The sequence below is a fragment of the Panthera leo genome, chromosome E3, assembly GCF_018350215.1.
Source record: "Panthera leo isolate Ple1 chromosome E3, P.leo_Ple1_pat1.1, whole genome shotgun sequence".
Lineage (NCBI taxonomy): Eukaryota > Metazoa > Chordata > Mammalia > Carnivora > Felidae > Panthera > Panthera leo.
This window is the reverse complement of record NC_056694.1, coordinates 29079026-29100047: the sequence shown is the minus strand read 5'-3', so window position 1 is coordinate 29100047 and position 21022 is coordinate 29079026. Positions and strand designations below refer to the sequence as shown.

The 21022-nt window shown below is 43.3% G+C and overlaps 1 protein-coding gene across 2 annotated transcripts in view; it reads right to left on the bottom strand.

The window, feature by feature from the left end:
- Window positions 1–21022, bottom strand: part of PARN (poly(A)-specific ribonuclease) — a 168564-nt gene extending 147542 nt beyond the window's left edge. For both annotated transcript variants that reach the window (XM_042921059.1, XM_042921060.1), the window contains exons 1-10: window positions 20891–21022; window positions 20365–20442; window positions 18858–18937; window positions 18325–18392; window positions 18159–18240; window positions 10214–10274; window positions 5412–5577; window positions 3916–3981; window positions 3143–3181; window positions 1780–1822 (exon numbers count right to left, since the gene is read on the bottom strand). In XM_042921059.1, coding sequence (XP_042776993.1) covers window positions 1780–1822; window positions 3143–3181; window positions 3916–3981; window positions 5412–5577; window positions 10214–10274; window positions 18159–18240; window positions 18325–18392; window positions 18858–18937; window positions 20365–20442; window positions 20891–20909 — 702 coding nt within the window. In that variant the 5' untranslated portion in view covers window positions 20910–21022. The remainder of the gene's footprint in view (window positions 1–1779; window positions 1823–3142; window positions 3182–3915; window positions 3982–5411; window positions 5578–10213; window positions 10275–18158; window positions 18241–18324; window positions 18393–18857; window positions 18938–20364; window positions 20443–20890) is intronic.

Sequence of the window (21022 nt, the reverse complement as noted above, 5' to 3'; positions counted from 1 at the left end):
GGCAACCAATGGAATGGGAGAAGACATCTGCAAATGACATATGTGATAAAGCGTTAGTATCCAAAATCTATAAAGAATTTATCAAACTCAATACCCAAAAAACAATTAACTCAGTGACGAAATGGGCAGAAGACATGAATAGACACTTCTCCAAAGACATCCAGATGGCTAATAGACACATGAAAAAATGCTCAACCTCACTCATCACCAGGGATACAAATCAAAACCACGCTGAGATACCACCTCACACCTGTCAGAATAGCTAAAATTAACAACACAAAACCCAGGTGTTGGCGCAGAAGTGGAGAAAGGGGAACCCTCTTGCACTGTTAGTGGGAATGCAAACTGGTGCAGCCACTCTGGAGAAGGGTATGGAGTTACTTCTAAAAATAGAACTACCCAACAAGCCAGCAATTGCACTATTAGATACCCAAAGGATACAAAAATGCTGATTCGAAGGGGCACAGGCACCCCACTGTTTATAGCAGTGTTATCAACAATAGCCAAACTATGGAGAGAACCCAAACCCAAATATCCATACCGATGAATGGAGAAAGATGTAGCGTGTATAGGCGTGTGTGCACGCGCGTGTGTGTGTGTGTGTGAATACACACCAATGGACTATTACTCGGCCATCAAAAGGAATGAAATCTTGCCATTTACAATGACGTGGATGGAGCTAGAGCATATTATGCTAAGCTGAATAAGTGCATCAGATAAAGATAAATACCATATGATTTCATTCAGATGTGGAATTTAAGAAACAAAACAGATGAACATAGGGGAAGGGGGGAAAAGTTGGGGGGAGAGAGGGAAGCAAATCACAAGAGACTGAACGAAAGAGAACAAACAGGGTTGATTCTGGGAGGTGGGTGGGGGTTGGGCTAAATGAGGGATGGGGACTGAGGGCACCTGTCATGATGAGCCCTGGGTGTTGTATGTAAGTAATAAATCACTGAATCCTACTCCTGAAACCAATATTGCACTGTATGTTAACTACAATTTAAATTTTTTTTCAATGAAAAATAAAACGTCTGTATCGCATTTCATTGACATTAGAAACATATCCTGGATTTCCAGGTAACTTGTCAGAAAACTAGTCCCTTCTTTCTCATATGTTCCGTTTTGAATCAAGTAAGCACACCACATTCTATGTCAAAGTTTGAGATGTATCTTCAAGCAAGATTTTTTTTTTAATTTACTTCATCTCTCATTTGACATCTGACTCAAGAGCAACAACAGAGAGTGAAAAAAAAAAAAAAAGACCAACAACAAAATTCTAAAATTCTAAAATTTTGCTAAAGGAACCCGCCCTCAGCCTCCCATTACCCATCACGGTTCCATCAGCGCACCTTGGGAACACATGCCTCAATGTATTCCCAATGCGCACGCTTATGCCCCAGATTCTAGAATTTCATTTCCCGTGCTCACGTAACAGGAAGCCAGTTTTTCATGCAGACCACTACAGCTTTCTGCCGTAACAAGAACACGTACTAACATACTAACAAAGTAACATGTGCATACTTTCAAGTTTACAAATCATGTTCATATCCTTCGACCTGCTTGATCACCACAAAACAGCTGTGATCAAAACAGGCACAGATCACCATCCCCATGCTCATCTCCAGGGTACAAAGGAGGAAGACGAGGCTTAGAGAAGTGAAGTGACTTGCCCAAGGTCACCCAGCTCACAGGAAGCAGAGCCAGGAGTCAATTCTGACTCTCAGCACGTCATTGTATCATTGTATGTGTTTGGCCCTGGACAGTTCTTGGGGTTACCTTTTCAGTTTCTAAAGTCTCAACGTGAATGCCTTTGGGATACCTAAAGAAGAGAGAGACAAGAGGACATCACTAGATGAGCCAATGACAGCTAAAACCCTAGGTGTTTTAAAAAGCAACTTGACAGCTATGTTAAGAAGTTTTATTAAATATAAAATAAATACTACTACAACAAAGACTTTATAGTAAACCTATTCCATAATATTTCAGCTACTGAATGTTTCCCTATGTCTGCTTTAAGAATCCAGGAGTGTAGGGGCGCCTGGGTGGCTCAGCCAGTTGGGTGTCCGACTTGATTTCGATGCAGATCATCATCTCATGGTTGACGTGAGTTCAAGACCCGCGTCAGGCTCTCTGCTGTCGGCACAGAGCCTGCTTTGGATCCTCTGTCTCCCTCTCTCTCTGTCCCTTCCCCACTCGTGCTCTTTCTTTCTCTCTCAAAAATAAACATTAAAAAAAATAAAAACTAAAAAAAAAAAAAAAAAAATGCAGAGTGTATCTGATTTCAAATTAATGTTTTAGGACACAGGCATCTTGCTCCCAAATGCAATTAACGTTTACTTCCTAAGTGAAATTGTGAAGGTTGTTTTAAATGGTATGGGGCATACACAGAGGAGGTTTGAGAAGAGTAACTCTACTATAGTCTGGCACCAGCGTGTGCATTAGCCAAGGAGAGGGATCTGGAACCCCCATGGAGTCCACTGAAAGGACAACATGACAGGCCAGGAGCCTAGTCAGAGGACAGTGGCCCTTCTCCAGTTTTGTTCAAAGTAAACTCCAGGTACATACATCACTGGTAGATTCTAATGGAAGAACAAGAGGCCCAAATAAAGTCGAATGCAAACTTCCCCCTGCTCGACAACGATATTCAATTTGGGGTTAGAGGTCTGCTCGAAAATACAGTGAAACAAACGGATACAGCGCCGGAGAAATACAGGCACACAATTTTGGATATTATTTCAGGGGGTTCACAGACCGCCTAAAACGTACCCATGGTCTAACCCCTGCCTGAGAAAGAGCATTCATCTGAGTTATTTCCTAGATCTTAAAACCCAATCTTTATCATTTAACCTTCCAAGAACAAAACACTATACATCCGGAACTTAATGAACCTATCGCCAAAGTGACAACTGAAAGGAAATTTAAAAGGTTTAAAAGCATCCGCTACGAAATAACAACAAAGAAAATCAGTGGGTATTCAAGGAACTTAAGAAGTAAGGGGAAGTTCAATACAGCACTGCCCAAGAACATGGTATGGTCAGATCACCAAGAATCTCAGAAGTGAAAGGAGAGCTAAGACATAATATTTAGTTTTCAATCCTGGGTCCCTCACAGAGCTCTCACATAGAATATAAACACTTACTTCCAGCTCAAAGTCTGATAAATTAGTTTTCTTTGGAACCTATAAAAACAAAAGAGAAGGTACTGATTGGGGCTCATTAAAAGAAAATCCTAACTGATCAAGCACTGGTTAGGAAAGACATTTAATTTTTCACAGTGACTCCACGAGAAGCGACAGGTCTCACACAAACAAAACCCAGCAGGATGTTTGAGTGGCAGGATCTCCTACCATCTGTCCTCATCAGAATGTTCTTTAATATTATTGTATCGCATGGGTCGAAGAGGGAGAAGTTCTTCTCCAACCCCAGTGTTACTGCCTGCGGCTGTACGAGGAGTTTAAAGTAGACACACACACTGAAACACTTTTGTGAAGCTAGGCACAAATTATCTGAGCCACTGACTCTTTGAAACACTGATGTTTTCTACTGCAGAGAGAAATTAAAAGGATAGACGTAGCCCGACGGCGAATTCTTTTCTTTGAAGCCTTTATGTATTAAGCACCCCTCGAGGCTCAAGTAGCTACGCCACGCTAGAGCATAGCTGGAGCATAACATAAAGTCAAAGATGCAACAAGGGGTTTCTCCCCTCCAGGACAGGACAAACTGTTCACTCAGTGTCGCAATATACCAGTGTCCCCAATGTGTTAATGCTAAAGTTAGGGCTTACATCTTGGGAACATACCTATAATAAAAAGACCGTTTATGAATGTGGGTTTAAAAACCCAAAATAGAGCACATGCCAGAAATCATCCACTCTCCAAAAAAAGAACATGTGAAAATATTTAGGGCAACTTACCCAGTACATGGCTCTAAATCCAAGTTCTTGTTTTCTTCACTTTGTAATAAATCTTCAATTTTCTCTCTGAGGAGTTAAAATGAAAACATCGCCATCAGTACCTTTCAGGAATGAAGCGACCAACCAACAGATTAATCATACTCCGAAGCAATTTAAACATCAGAACCCAGGACAATGTAACTCTACCCAATCAGGTTATAAGTTGTAAGTTATACTTAGAGTTATACCTGGTTACCCTTAAAGAAAAATACTTTATCTGGACGTATTCTTCTCGTTGTCGTTATTCATGAGTTAGTGACAACTTCTCAAGGATTCATTGATACAAGGAACTTAAATTTTTACTTTTCTAGGGGAAGAGGGTGGAGGGTTGAGCAAATCGGGTCAAGGGGAGAGGGAGATACAGACCTCCACTTATGGAATGAGTAAGTCGCAGCAATAAAAACAGAACAAAAAGGGGCGCCTGGGTGGCTCAGTCGGTTAAGCGTCCGACTTCGGCTCAGGTCACAATCTCACAGTTTGTGAGTTCGAGCCCCGCGTCGGGCTGTGGGCTGATGGCTCAGAGCCTGGAGCCTGCTTCCGATTCTGTGTCTCCCTCTCTCTCTGCCCCTCCCCCGTTCATGCTCTGTCTCTCTGTGTCCCAAAAATAAATAAACGTTAAAAAAAAAAAAAAAAAAAAAAGAGAGAACAAAAAGAATACCATCAATGATGGTATAACAGTGATGTAATGGGACAGATCGTAGCTACACTCGGGGCGAACACAGCATAATATACAAACCCGTCAAATCACTACCTTGTACACCTGAAACTAATGTAACAACATGTCAACTATACTCCAATAAAATCAAGTGATTAATTTTTACTTTGCTCGTAAGGCAGTTATACTGAAAACCCAGTGAAACCAGACACTCCTCCAATGGCACGCGTACTTGTCAGAAACTTCATTCAAAGAAACAAAACAAGGGGCTCTGGATGGCTCAGTCAGTTAAGGATCCGACTCTTGACTTTGGCTCAGGTCACGATCTCACGGTTTGCTATTGGCCCACAGGCTGTCTGGGATTCTTTCTCCCTCTCTCTCTGCCCCTTCCCTAACCAGGTTCTCGGTCTCAAAATAAATAAATAAACTCATTTTTTAATTTTAAAAAATGTGGATATGTTGTAAATATCTGGATAGGCCTGTTTCATTCCTCTGCCTTCAGGGAAACTGGACAGTGCCTATCAGGCCCTTGATCCATGCCTACTCCGTCCAACTGGGAGGTCTACCCACTTACTGAGATAGTCTCTTGCCGGGTGACACGCTACAAGTCTAAGTACAGCACACAGAATTCTATTTTACAATGTGCTGTGATTGCACAAATTCAGATATGACCCAGTGGAATCCTGCCATTCACGATATCACACCCGTGTGTGCAGTGTTCGTGCAGCACGAGCCTGAGATACAGATGTCAGTCCTGCCCCAACATATCTGCGCGACGCGTTCTTCTAGTCTGGGAACTTACACCACTTGGTCAATAAACTTCTTCTGATCCTCAGGAATCGTCACAGGACATTTTGACGCGTTGGGAGATACGTAAGACAGAGTTCCTGCACCATTGGACTGTAGGCGTTTTTCATCATACTGCTCCCTTAACTGTCTTTCTTCTTCCTGATTTAAATAGGGAATTCCTAAGTGTAATTTGAAAAAGAATGCATTAGCAGAGGTAACTAAACATAAAAATTTCAACATAAAAAGTTGGTTTTTTTTTTAGCAAACCAGTGAATCTAAAATGCTCAGGCAAGACTTACCATATTTAACTATATCCCAAAAAAATCAACAGAAAAGACAAATGATTTTGAAATACACTGGTCTTTGCTTCTGCACCATGCATTCTTCTTTCAACAAATGTTTCTTTGGCACTTACACCGGGCCAGGTACTGCAGTGGGCCCAAGGGATCTAACAGGGAACAAAGCAGACACCTTCTGCTCCATAGTGAAGGGAAGGACTTTCGACAGGAGGATCAGAGAAGGCCACTGAGAGCAAAGACCGAAAGGGTGAGAAGGAGTCAGGCCAGCAAGGAGCCAGAAGAAGAGTATTTCAGGCTGGGGAAAAACGATCAACACCCAAAGGATGGAATGGTGTGGACAGCTCCAGAAACAGCAAGGAAGCTGGCGTGACCGGAACACAGGGAACAGGAGAATGGCACAATGTCAGCATGGAGACGGTGGTGTGAAACTGCGCAGGCCTTTACAGGTCGTGATATGAATTTGTTTTATTCAGGGGCACTGGGAGCGCCTGGGTGGCTCAGTCAGTTAAGCGTCGGACTTTGGCTCAGGTTATGATCTCACGGTTTTGTGAATTCGAGCCCCGCACAGGGCTCTGTGCTGACAGCTCAGAGCCTGGAGCCTGCTTTGGACTCTGTCTCAGTCTCTCTTTCTCCTCCCCTGTTCACTCTCTTTCTCTCTCAAAAATAAATAAACATTAAAAAAAATTAAAGGGGCGCCTGGGTGGCTCAGTCTGTTGAGCGTCCGACTTCGGCTCAAGTCGTGACCTCACGGTTGGTGAGTCTGAGCCCCGCATCAGGCTCTGTGCTATCAGCTCAGAACCTGGAGCCTGCTTTGGATTCTGTGTCTCCCTCTCTCTCTCTGCCCCTCTCCCGCTCACGCTTAGTCTCTCTCTGTCTCTCAAAAATAAATTAAAATGATAAAAAAAAAAATTTTTAATTTTTTTTTAATTGAAAAAAAAGAACCTGTTTTATTCGAAGAGCAACAGAATGCCATTAGAAGGTTTTAAGCAAGACAATTACATTATCTGTTTGTTTTTAAAAGAGATCATTTCGACTCCCATGAAGATTGAAGTAGGGAAGCCAGTTAAAAGCAATTATCCAGGCAAGAGATAACTGCTTACGTCAGAGGTCAGTAACCTTTCCCTTAAAGCATACAGTATATGTTTTAGGCTTGTGGGCCACATGGGGAATCTCTGTTGGAACCAATCAACTCTGCTCTTGTAACATGAAAATGGCCACGCATGACGGGTAAATGAACGGGCATGGCTTTATTTACAATAGGACTTTATTTGCAAAATGGGCTGTGGGTCTTGGTTTGTGACCCAGCTTAGACTAGAGACAGAGAAGATGAATACAGAGATAGGAGAGATATAACCTGCTGATATACTGGAAGGGAGGGATAAAGGGAAGAGGAGAATCGAAAACGCTACCTAGGTGTTAGGTGTAAGCAGCTGGGAAGACGGCAGGTGTACTTACAGAGGTAGGGAACCCTGGGCAAAGAATAGCTTTGGGGCCCAAGACATGAAAATCAAAACCTACCACCTGAATACATAAATCAGCTAAGGGTATATATGAATTAAGGGCTGTGGATATAAGCCTAATGCTCAGGAAAAAGGTAATGAGATATAAATTTAAGTATCATCAGAATACGGGTGGCATTAAAAGCCACGGGACAGTAATAAACTTTTTTGATGATAGAATTAGAAAAATCACCGTTTATCAGTAATACTAATCATTCCATGCAAGAATCATCGGTGAATGCTACAACTAATTGGCAGAAAAGGCGATCAACATTAATAACACCATCAGTTGCACGACATTAATGTACTTACTAGCACTGAACTGAATACTTAAAAATGGTTAAGATGGTAAATCCTATGCGCATTTTTCCACAATTAAAAAAAAAAAAAGGTAACACCACCAGTGATGAGACTGAGTACTTGAGAAGGACAAGAGGTAGTGCTGTCACAGAAAGAAAGGCTGGAGGTGCGTTCAGTTACTGGTGATGAGACCCACGGTGCTCCCAAGGGCAGAGATGGCTAAGGGGAGCTGGAAGCAAAGACCGCTGAGCAACTGGTCGAGAAACAGACAGGACAGGCCATTTGCTGGTCATCCCTGTGGGTGGTGATGTCACCCATAATGAGGAGAGAGTCAGGAGTGGAGAGAAGACAGAAAGCCGAAGCCAAGGCTGTCGTGAATGCCACACCCATGAAATCAGCAAAAAGAGGGGCCGTAGAGCCCGTGACATATCCCGTGGCTCCTGGGAAGAGGGAATCCACATAGCTGTCACATGGCATGGTAAAACAAGGACACCCACCGATGCCTGCCTGGAGAGAGAGAGAGAGAGAGAGAGAGAGAGAGAGGTAAAACCACCTATGCTCCAGAGGGTGCAGGGGAAGTGAAGCAAGAGTCACCTGATTCCCTTTCATGCAAGGAAGTCAAAGGCACTTCTGAGAAGACGGCCAGAAGAAAAGGGTCTGGATTTGCAGAGCCCGAGCGCAAAAAACTGGTAAGGAAGAGAAGGGACGATCGAGAACAGATTGAGAGTATCAGCCACAGTGTGGGGCTAAGAGTCTGGCAATGACAGATGTCCTGGGAGTCCCGATTCAGTTGTGACGAAAATACTCCGAGGTCTGACTATAAAACAAGGAGAATGAGGCACACACTCCAACTTGGCTGTTTCTCTCCTTTTATGAAAATAAAACCATCAGGCTGGAAATTATACATCCACAGGAGACTGGTTAAAGCAGTTCCTTCAACAGATTTTTGCACTTATTCCAATAGAGCGCTCTAACTACATTTGGAACCTGTATTTGATAACAGCTTTCAGAGTCAAGTTTGAGCCAAAGGGAAAAAAATTTTTAGAATACCCAAACTGTGCTGCCCAGCTGGTTCACTCACTGCATTAAGCGTTTTGGGCTCCAAAATCTTTTTTTTTTTTTTTTTTTTTTTTTTTTCAAAAAGTCAAAAACATTGGGGTGTCTGGATGGTTCAGTCATTAAGCATCCAACATTGGCTCAGGTCATGATCTGTGGTTTATGAGTTCGAGCCCCAAGTTGGGCTCTGTGCTGACAAGTCAGAGCCCGAAGCCTGCTTCAAGTATGTGTCTCTCTTTCTGCTCCTCTCCCGCTCATGCTCTCTCTCTGTCTCAAAATTAAACAAACAAAAAAAAAAAAAGTGAAGGTGCAGCACCACTGAATCAACTAAAAAACACTATGGTGTGGGTTCTGAAGGGCTCACAAGGAGATCCTGGTGAGGGGAAGATAATTTTTTGAATATTGTTCCAACACTTGTATTACAAAAAATCTCCCTCAACTCACTCAATAATTGGGCGTTCACTATGGAAAAAAAATACAATTTATGAGATTAGGTAAAAGTAGTTACTGACCTTACAGCAGCAGGTGCTGAAAACTGCTGGCAAAACCAGAGGCTTTCCGAAACACTTTTCAGGAACAAAAGGAAGGGAAAAACTCCGGTAGGGACTTTCACGGCCAATATTCGCTCATCGAATATTAGGGTCACCTCCCTGACACAGAAGACGACTTGGGCTATGCCCTGGGGACATGAAATGTATAAGACGCAGTCCCTTTCCTAAGCACGTTCGCCCATCTGTCACACGACCCGGTGAGCTGTCATGACTGTGCCATGTGTGAGGAACTAAGCAACTCTCTCCGAATAATAAACAAGCATCACTTGGAACAGGGAGTTTTTCATTACGGCATTTACTAGAATGCAGGTCCTTTCTTAAGTCCTCTAACACCTGTCTCACTAGAAGAAAATGGGGGAAACTGTGCTCTCCACAGCAGGTCTGTTAGGCCACTTGAGTCACAACACCAGCAGGAAAATAAATTCCACTCAATCAAATCGGGAATCGGGCGCTGGTGTGTCTCGGTTGCTTGGGCGTCTGACTTGGGCTCAGGTAATGATCTCGTGGTTCGTGGGTTCAAGCCCTGCATCGGGCTCCAGGCTGCCAGGGCAGAGCCTGCTTGGGATTCTCTCCCTGTCTGTCTCTCCCCTGCTCACTCTCTCTGTCTCTCAAAAAAATAAACAGGGGCGCCTGGGTGGCTCAGTCAGTTAAGAATCCGACTTTGGCTCAGGTCATGATCTCACGGTTCGTGAGTTGGAGCCCCGCGTCGGGCTCTGTGCTGACGGCTCGGAGCCTGGAGCCTGCTTCCGATTCTGTGCTTCCCTCTGTCTCTGCCTCCGCCCCACACTTGCACTCAGTCTCTCTCTCTCTCTCAAAAATAAACTTTAAAAATAAAAAAGTAAACTAAAAAAAAAATTTTTTTTTAATAAAATAAAATGAGGAGTTGGCATGGCCTCGTTAGGGCAAAATGAAGTACTGTCTACTCTCCCCGTTCGTGGCTGACGAGGCTAAAGGTTTTCAAAGGCATGATAAAAGAGTTGTCTACAACTCTAAGGCTGCACATGGTGTGGCAGGACCCTGAGGTTCTGTCTCAGACAGCGGGCAGAGAAAGATCATTCTCAATCAAACCCAAATTTACAAGCGCTAAGGAGCGGTCAGATGTAATCTTACCATTGCGAAAAACTTTATTAAAATCAAATCCTTGGCTTGCCAGAAAGTCAATGCTTGAGCTCTGAAACAAGAGTGAACAGAACATACATTTTGGTGATGTTGGTGGCAGATACGTGAACAGACACAGAGAGATAACTCAGACAAGTAAACAAAGGCAGCCAGGCAATGAAGGAGCAGGTCAAAGGTCAGAAAATTAAGATTTCTACTCCAAGGCTGCCATATAATCCATTCACTTAAACTAGGTGGGCTGTTCTCCTTTATGGCTTACAAACAATATCCTTTGTTTCACAATATTTAAGAAAAATATACTGGGTAAACATCACAGCCTTCCAAGAAGCGGGAAACTCCTGATCGCTGTACTGAGTAGGAAACTATAAAAAGAAAAAAAAAAAAAAAATGTGGGGCGCCTGGGTGGCTCAGTCAGTTAAGCGGCCGACTTCAGCCCAGGTCTGTGCTCTCCCCGCGTCGGGCTCTCCCTCTCTCTCTGCTCCTCCCCCGTTCATGCTCTGTCTCTCTCTGTCTCAAAAATAAATAAACGTTAAAAAAAAAAATTTTTAAAAAAAAAAAGAAAAAAAATGTATTGATATTATCTGACCCACCCCCCACCCCCAGTTCAAGTTTAAAGTAGTTCACATGTACAAATCCTAACACATCAATATCCACCTCAAGGTAGATTCTAATAACTTATTCTTCACACTTGAGATTAAAATAGAGAAAAGTTAGGGGCGCCTGGGTGGCTCAGTCGGTTGAGCGTCCGACTTCAGCTCAGGTCACGATCTTGCGGTCCGTGAGTTCGAGCCCCGCGTCGGGCTCTGTGCTGACAGCTCGGAGCCTGGAGCCTGCTTCCGATTCTGTGTCTCCCCCTCTCTCTGACCCTCCCCGTTCATGCTCTGTCTCTCTCTGTCCCAAAAATAAATAAACGTTAAAAAAAAAAAAATTAAAAAAAAAAATAGAGAAAAGTTCTTGGTAACAAGACTTATTAAACCAACATATCTCATATATGCAGTGAGCAACAATACAGAAGTAAATTTCAGTGAGAATATTAAATAGATACTACCACACATGGTACACAAGAATGGCAAACACCACAAAGCTCTGGACTCGATCTAACGGAAGAGCCACAGAAAGGACCGCAGCTACTCGAGTACCTCATCAGAACATGAGAGGGCGACACGCCTGGGCCATTTTAATCTGGTTCCTCACGGAACTACCTTTCCTGACCTGTACTGTGACAGGACACCATCAGCCCAGATGAGGGACGCTGTGTCCGCCCCATTACACTCGTGACCGTGTTCACGCTAAGCTACAGCTGAAGACAAGGGTTTCTACATGCGTGATTTCCATACGATAATGAAAGGCGCACGTCCTGAGGTCTCTAGCCTGAGCAAAGTTCTACTTCCGAGCCCTGGTTTGTGCTGATCCTGTGGACCACAGAAGCGACTGTGTGTTTCCCCTATCTTAGCTGCTAGGAAGCGCAGAGACTTTCTTTAGCACAAATTTCTGTGTTCTATTCATATTGTAGGAATCCTGTCTTCATTTTTTATTTCTTCCAATTTTTCCTTGACTCATTTTGTAAGGCTTATGCTAAGAAGTAAACACTATATTTATCTTTATCAACAACAGATTCTTCTTAAAAAGTGATGAGATGTAAATGGCAGTCTTAACCCCCCACCATATGCACACACAAACATACGCAAACACACACACACACACACACACACACACGCACGCACACACACTTGGGTACATGCACGTTATTTTCACCATCTCCAGGTTCTCTGTGGTTTAGAACAAGCAACTTTTCCCTCCACATCTTCCCTTTTTATCTTGTTCTGAACCAAGATCCAATGTCTTCTGGCTTGGGCCACAAGCCTCCTTTCTGTCTACCATGCCTCAATATTTGCAGTTCTGCCCACAAAACATTCCCCCACTGACAGAGGCGCTGAAAGATGGATTACGGAAAGGCATTTCTGTCCTCCTTTCACTAGACTCCAAAACACCCTACCTAACCTCCTTTCCTTTAAATATCCAGTCAGGGGCGCCTGGGTGGCTCAGTCATTGAACATCCGACTCTTGATCTCAGGCCACGATCCCCTTGTTGTTGGGATCTCTCCTGCATGGGGCTCTGTGATGTGAGCACAGCCTACTTGGGATTCTTTCTCTCTCCCTCTCTCTCTCTGCCCCTCCCCCGTTCCCCCATGGTATGAATGCTCACTCCCTCTCTCACAATAAGTAAGTAAACTTTATGGGGCGCCTGGGTGGCTCAGTCGGTTAAGCGTCCGACTTCAGCTCAGGTCACGATCTTGCGGTCCGTGAGTTCGAGCCCCGCGTCGGGCTCTGGGCTGATGGCTCAGAGCCTGGAGCCTGCTTCCGATTCTGTGTCTCCCTCTCTCTCTGCCCCTCCCCCATTCATGCTCTGTCTCTCTCTGTCTCAAAAATAAATAAACGTTAAAAAAAAAAAATTTTAACAATAAGTAAGTAAACTTTAAAAAAAATAAAATAAAATAAATATCCAGTTAAAACTGCATCTCTTTTCCGGGGCACCTAGGTGGCTCAGTTGGTTAAGCACCCAACTTCTGCTCGGTCATGATCTCACAGTTTATGACTTCGAGCCCTGCGTTGGGCTCTGCGCTGACAGCTTGGAGTCTGGAGCCTGCTTCAGATTCTGTGTCTCCCTCTCTCTCTGCCCCTCCCCTACTTGCGCTCTGTCTCTCAAAAATAAATAAATGTAAAACAAAAAAGTTCATCTATCCCTTTTTGAAGCTCTGTATTTTCCACTCAAATACCACCTTTCAGGTTACACAAGAGAAATGTACTTAATGCCTTTGAACTTAGAATTACTTAAAATGGTGAATTTTATGTTACGTATTTCTTACCATAATTAAAAAAAAAAAAAAAATCCATTGAACCTACACAATATATTTGTGCTTAGTATCCACTAACTTTGATTTGTCCTAAATGTATCATTTTCAGGATTCAAAAAAGAAGCACAGTTATTTGGGATGACAATCTCAAGCCTCTATCAAAATTTTCAGTGCATATGCCTTATGATTCAGCAATTTCCCTTCTAAGAAATCTATCCTATAAAAATATTCCTACATACAGGAGGCACCTGGCTGGCTCAGTCAGTGGAGCACGCGTGTGACTCCTGAACTCGGGGTCATGAGTTTGAGCCCCTCATTAGATGTAGAGCTTACTTGGGGCGCTTGGGTGGCGCAGTCGGTTAAGCGTCCGACTTCAGCCAGGTCACGATCTCGCGGTCCGTGAGTTCGAGCCCCGCGTCAGGCTCTGGGCTGATGGCTCGGAGCCTGGAGCCTGTTTCCGATTCTGTGTCTCCCTCTCTCTCTGCCCCTCCCCCGTTCATGCTCTGTCTCTCTCTGTCCCAAAAATAAATAAAAAATGTTGAAAAAAAAAAAAAAAAAAAAAAAAAAAAAAAAAAAAAAAAAAAAAAAAGATGTAGAGCTTACTTAACAAAGGTGGGGGGGGGGGGTGGACCTGAGTGGCTCAGTCTGTTAAGCGTCCGACTTCGGCTAAGGTCATGATCTTGCAGTTCGTGGGTTCGAGCCCCACGTCTGGCTCTGTGCTGACAGCTCAGAGCCTGGAGCCTCCTTCAGATTCTGTGTCTCCCTCTCTCTCTGCCTCTCCCCTGCTCGTGCTCTCTGTTTCAAAAATAAATAAACATTAAAAAAAATTTTTTTTTAATTCCTACATATACACAAAGATACAATGCACATGAATGTTGACTCTAACATTATTTAAAATAGAGAACCTTTGGAAACTTTTAAATTCAAATTAAATAAATTACCCACATCCACGCTGTGAAATATGTACAAACTGTGTTCAGTGGAAAATGCAAGTTATTTAAAGTATGAGTATCAGAATTCTGTGTATATTAAAGAAAAGAACTAAAGTTACATACATGTGTGTAGACACACATACAGATGGTCCCTGACTTAACAACGGTTCAACTCAGGATTTTTCCACCTCATGGTGGTGCATTCAGTAGAAACTACACTTCGAGTTTTGAATTTGGACCTTTTCCAGACTAGTGACACACAGCACAGGACTCTCTCACGATGCTGGACAGCGGCACCAGCCGCAGCTCTCGGTCAGCCATGCAAACACCAGCACTTACAAACATTCTGTGTTTCACTTTCTTTTTTTAATGTTTATTTATTTTTATTTTGAGAGAAGAGACAGAGTACAAGCAGGGAGGGGGCAGTGGGAGAGGGAGAGAGAATCTGCACTGTTAGTGCAGAACCCGATACGGGGCTCAATCTCACAAAACCATGAGATCACGGGGGTCAGTAAAGCGTCTGACGTCGGCTCAGGTCATGATCTCACAGTTTGTGGGTTCGAGCCCTGCGTCGGGCTCTGTGCAGACAGCTGAGAGCCTGGAGCCTGCTTCGGATTCTGTGTCTCCCTCTCTCTCTGCCCCTCCCCTGCTTGCTCTCTGTCTCTTTCTCTCTCAAAAATAAATAAATATAAAATTTTTTTTTTTTAAAAATCACTCTTGGAAAGCTCTTATCACTGTTAAAGCAGATAGAGTTTGGAAACAAAGCAACTGAAGGTGCTTCTTGCAAAATAAGCGTCTGCACACACAGTGAGATGCTCACACACTGGGCAGGATATGGAAGAACGGGCAGACTGAGAACCACACACACTCCCAGGGAAGGTACCCATCCTGTGGGATGGCAGGTATTTACGTTATTTCAAAAATTTTTTGAGTACAGCTGAGATATAATATCACGCTAGTTTCAGGTGTACAACACAGTGATTCACTATCTCTGTATGTATGTCATGCTGTGCTCACAAGGGTAGCTACCACGTGTCACCCTCCAAAAGTATTACAACATCACTGACTGCGTTCCCTATGCTGTACCTTTTGTTGCCATGACTTGCTCATTCCATGACCAGAAGCCTGTACCTTCCACTCCCCTTCACCCACTTTGCCCATCCACCTACCTCCTTCCCCTCTGGCAACCATCTATATTTAGCCATTCACATTGTTTTCATCTCTTTCTCTCCATTTTTCTAGCTGAACATCAAATGTTGAATTCACTGACAATAATACGTAAACGACTGTGACATATGAAAACACTCCTGACTCTAGAGTAAGAAACGAGTTTCTTTTTTTAATACCCTCTTCCACGTGCCACCTCCTTCCCCATCTCACTCCTTTTTTCTAGCTTTTACATACATGTATACATACACAGAACTTCTTCCACTTACGATGGTGCATGCCCCAATAAACCCACTCTAAGTCGAAAATAGTGTTAAGTTGAAACTGCTTTTAGTATACCTGACCCACTGAACATCGCAGCTTAGCCTAGCCTATCTTACGCGTGCTCAGAACACTTACATTAGCTTGCTATTGGGCAAAATCATCTAACACAAAGCATTTTATAATATGGCATTAAGTATGTCATGTAATTTATTGAATACCATATTGAAAGCGAAACATGGGGGCACCTGGGTGTCTCAGTGGATCGAACGTCTGACTCTTGATTTTGGCTCTCAGGTCATGATCTCATATTTTGTTTTGTTTTTAATTTTTAAATTTTTTTAGTGTTTTATTTATTTTTGAGAGAGAGAGAGAGAGAGAGAGAGAGCGAGCAGGGAAGGGGCAGAGAGAGAGGGAGACCCAGAATCCAAAGCAGGCTCCAGGCTCTGAGCTGTCAATGCAGAGCCTGACACTGGGCTCGAACTCGTGAACCCAGGTGCCCTCCAAGAGTGGTTTTTGACCAGACACAATTTTCACCCTGCTCTGTGAGTCAAGAAGCTAACTTCCTTGTAAGATGCAAGTGCTGCAGTCTTAGAATTTTAAACAAAACAGGGGCTCCTGTGTGGCTCGGTCGGTTAAGCATCCAACTTTAGCTCAGGTCATGATCTTGCAGTTCGTGAGTTCAAGTCCTGTGTCGGGCTCTGTGCTCACAGCTCAGAGCCTGGAGCCTGCTTCCCATTCTGTGTGTGTGTCTCTCTCTCTGCCCCTCCCCTGCTCAATCTCTCTCTCTCTCAAAAATAAACATTAAAAAAAAAATTCTTTTAAAGAATTTTAAACAAAACAGAAACCACCCTAGATTGAGAACCAAAAAAAAGAAAATTCAAAAATATTATTGTTCACTTAAAAATTTTTTTAATGTTTGTTTATTTTTGAGAGAGAGAGAAAGAGAGAGAGAGAGAGAGAGAATGAGCAGGGGAGGGGCAGAGAGAGAGAGGGAGACACAGAATCTGAAACAGGCTCCAGGCTCTGAGCTGTGAGCACAAAGCCCCACACAGGGCTCGAACCCACGAACCATGAGATCATGACTTGAGCCGAAGTCGGACACTTAACTGGCTGAGCCACCCAGATGTCCCAAAAATACTATCATTCACTCCAGCCAAACAATTCACAAGTTCATACTGAGTGTAAATCTTTTCTCTGCCTTCGCTTTTTCAGACTAAAACACTGTTAACACGCTTATCCCATTGTCCATTTTAGACAGGGGTCTCTAGCCTGTTCAAATCTATCGTATTTTTTTTAGGGAGTGGCTAGCAACTAGATTGCATTAAATATTCCAGGTGTAGCCACAGAATAGCGTTGTACAACAGGTAGATAGATTCTTCTGATTCACTTCTACTGGATCTCCTAGAATAACTGTACTTGTGGTGGCATTTTAGAAAAAGCATCATCCAAAGGTGTCTCATAACCAATGTCCACTTTTGCCTGACTGACTCCCGGCTAAAGCCATAGAACCCACTTACATTTCTGTCTTCTCCTGGTACCGCTGGAAAACTTTAGAATCTATAAATACTGTCTCATTAGTATCCCCTACTAAGGGAATTGTTAAGTAGTTATCAACCAATTGCTGAATAAAGGCCTACTTGGTAACTTGAGAAGCCAGGTTACAAGACCAAAACTGCCTTCACCTTTTCTCTTCAGCCCCAGACATATGAATAACTCATTATTTCACTTGTTTCTCTCTTGCCATATTACACAAAGAATCTGGTACGGCTCAGTCACTCAGAAGCCTACCCCCCAGGCTTTCCCAGCTGTGTTCCTACTTACGTGGAGGAGAAGGGAAGGATGGCAAGACTCACATGAACTAATGATGCCACCCGGAGAGAAGCGAGCACATAAGATTGGAAGGGAAAACAAGATCGACCCTCAGCCCTAATCACATTTCCATATACTACACAGCTTTTTCACACCCTCCTTATCACTATCACAGATTATTAAGAGTACAGGAAGAGGAAACTGATATTTAGTGTCAAACAGATGGGTTCCAATTCTAAAGGTGATGTTCTAAAGGGGAACCTCCCTGTATCCTTACCTTGGCTCAGAAAGTATGCCCTCTCCTCCTCAGGGGCAAACCGTGGACTCTTTTTCCTAACTGGGAAACTTGGGAAAAAGAAATAAGCATATGTATGCAATGTAGCCCCTTCTGGGTTCTCTCTTTTTATTTATTATTTTTTTAATACAATTTATTATCAAACTGGCTTATATACAACATCCAGTGCTCATCCCAACTGGGTTTTCTCTTTTTAAACGAGATACACACAAACTTATTCCTCTGGAAAATAAAGCTCCACCCTTAGAGATGGGAACAAAGATAAAGGGGTGGGAAGAAGCCTGAAGGACCTGATCTATGGGTTCAAATCAGGGGCCAGACGTTAAAAGTCCCCAACAAACCATGTTCCCAAAGTCAGCTTTGCTCACAATACACCTCGTGTTCTGGTTTCCATCTGCCTGTTTCTTGCTCTTATCCCTTGATTCTGAAGCAAAGAAGAAGACAGCAGTGTTGTTCATTCACAACCCTAAAACTGCAAGTCAGAGAGGTGGAACGGCTTGCCGAAAGCCCAAAGGTAGTAGTAGAACCGAATTTTAAAAAAGAATTCTGATTCCACGTTTCCATACTGCCTCATCAACAATTCATAACAGAAGAAAATCAATTCTGCTACCAACCTGACAAACAAACTTGACATCTGGCGAGGATCTATTGAAGGGTTTCGGGAAAACATAGAAGTTAAATGACTTCGTTATATACCTGGGGGAAATAAGATAAAAGGGGACTTAGTGGGTTACATTATAGCACGAGAAAAGAAATCCACTGCTTGTTAAAACAACCTACTTTGAATCTGTGTAGTCATACTTAAAAGTGCAAAGGCCAAACTGAAACAGCAAAAAGTCCATGGAATGCTGGAAAAGGGAAACAAAACACCTGTCAAATCAGTGCTGTATATTCAATGTGACAAGAGTACACTCAGTCAGGTGGGGTTTCTAATTACTCAATTGGACTTTTAGCAGAATACTTCCGATTACAACAGACTACACCTTTTATGTCAGAAGCGTTAACTTATAAATGCTTCTTAATATTTTTCCTGATTAACCACCTATCCACCAACCAGAGCATCACAGTAGGCCGATCTGCAAACGATTACTATCACCCCATCATATTTCCTATCAATCAAATTAACAATGAAAATAGTAAACCTTCCCCAAATGTTTTCCAGCAAACAATTATTTTTGCTGTTGTTTTTTAACATCACTAAAATATCATTTCACAGCTGGGGTAGAGAAATTAACGTGCAAGTTTATGACAACGTTTCTTTACGATTCAACATAAGGAAGACCAATGTGGGGGAAAAAAAGATTTTCACTTACTTTTTTAAGCTTCTGATACCTTTCTTCTGGAGTGTCAAAACCATTTGTTAATGCAGTGACTGAAGGTCCATCACTGATTCCTAATTTTAATAAATAAAACATTTTAACACTAATATAAAAAGGTCAACTATTCAAAGGCTGTGTAATTTCATTTTCTTATGACTTAAGATTACTTGAAAGCACTCCTTACTTCACTTTTTCAAAATTAGTATTAATTTCACTGGCCATCAAGCTGAACTCTGTAATAACGAATTCAGAGATGTAAACGCTTCAATTTAGACCCAGTTCCAGGGTCTAAAATAGGTTTCAAAACACAGTAATGACTTAAGAAACCAATCTCTATAATTAATTAAGTTTTCTGCTTTCAAAAGGATTAATGCATAATCAGACATCAAGGAATCATGACGTATATTATTGCTAGAGTACAAGTCTTGATTAACAGTTTGGAGAAAGATCTATACACAACAAAGGAATTTTGAAGGTCAAAGAGAAAACTTATTTCTGGTGAAAACACAGCTTCTCAGTGAACTGACTCCAGCTAAACACTTCATGCTTAAAGGTAAGGAACATATTTCCTTTAGAAAGGTCTGAAGTGTTTTTAACATATAAAATCTGCTAGCAAAAGTGGCTATCTATAGCAATTGTTCACGCTGACTTCAAAAACTCAGAAATTAGTCTTTCATCCAAAGGGGGAGAAAAAAACTTTGCACCTGTAAGTGTTGGTAAAGCATTACACACACATATACACCCATGCGGAGGTAGGCAATGAACACTTCCACTAATGCATAAAGACAAACCTTCATTACCTCCAGGAGCCTGACGCTAAAGTCAGTCATAAAGGAAAAATATTGGATGATTCCACCTACAGGAAGTGCCTAGAATAGTCAAATTCATAGAAGACAGAAATAATGGCTGCCAGAGGCAGTGGGGAGGGAAAAATGGAGTTACTGTCCAATTAGTAGAATACCAGTTTGATAAAATGGAAAAGTTTTGGAGATGGATGCAAGACAATGTGGATGTGCTTAATGCCACTGAACTGTAAAACCACTTAAAGATGGTTAAAATAGTAAGATTTTAGGGGAACCTGGCTGGCTCACTTGGTGGAGCAGGTGACTATCTCCAGGGTTGTAAGTTCGAGTCTCACCCTGGGTACAGAGATTACTTAAAAAATAATAAAACCTTTAGAAAAAATAAAACAGTAAATTTTAGTGATGTATATTTTATCATACGTACAAAAAAGCCTGACCTTTACCCTACCACGTGCATGTCAGTTTTAAGCTGCACCAAAACTATAATCTCTATCTGTAACCCTCACAAACCCAGTGCACGTCTTCCATGCCTCTGAAACGCTTAAGAGAAATCATTGAGACTCCTTTAACCAACGCCCAAGGCCACAAACAGGAGGGGCCAGCAGGCAGAAGTGGGGGGGAGGGGGGTCGGGGAATCAGAGGGTCACGAGGAGCCTTGGCTATGCATCGCTAGCCCCCAGCTTGCAAGCGAGGGATACCTGAAAACTCCCCATCGATGGCGAAGAAGTCGGCCTCCTCTATGGCCTGGTACACTTTTTGAAGATTACTCTTAAAATCTGCGGAGAAACCGAGAAGAGGCTCAGAACCGGTGGCCGGGCTTCCTGCCCAAGAGCTCCTAATGGGAAAGGGAAGGGCTGGGAAGATCCTGAGGCCTCAGGCGGGAGGAGGACAAGTCCTAGAGGGATAAACAAGACAGAGTATCAAGTCCCCGAGGGGTGCATGGTGGGAGGGGATCAAGTCCCCAGTGGGTGCGTGGGCCGGAGGAAGACCAGCCCCGAGGGTGCACGGGCCACAGAGGCACACAGCCCTGGGGGACGCCCGGGCAGGACAAGGCAGGACAAGGCAGGGACAAGACCCCCTAAAGCTCACAGACTTCAGGGGAGGCAAACCCCTGAGGGGATGCTTCAGCCCCAGGCCCCACCAAGCACACCGGCGCTGGTCTGGGCCTAGCAGGCCGGGTGAGGGGGCCTTGAGTCTCGGGGTGATGCACGGCGCGACACGCACTGCTCCTGATTATCTCCATTCTGCAGAGTGGCCGGAACCCCGGCCCCGCCTGGGCCCGCCTCGGCCGTTCTACACGAAAAGTTCCGCTGGGACCGCAGCAGCAGCGAAGGCAGAAGCGGCGGAGACCGCGGC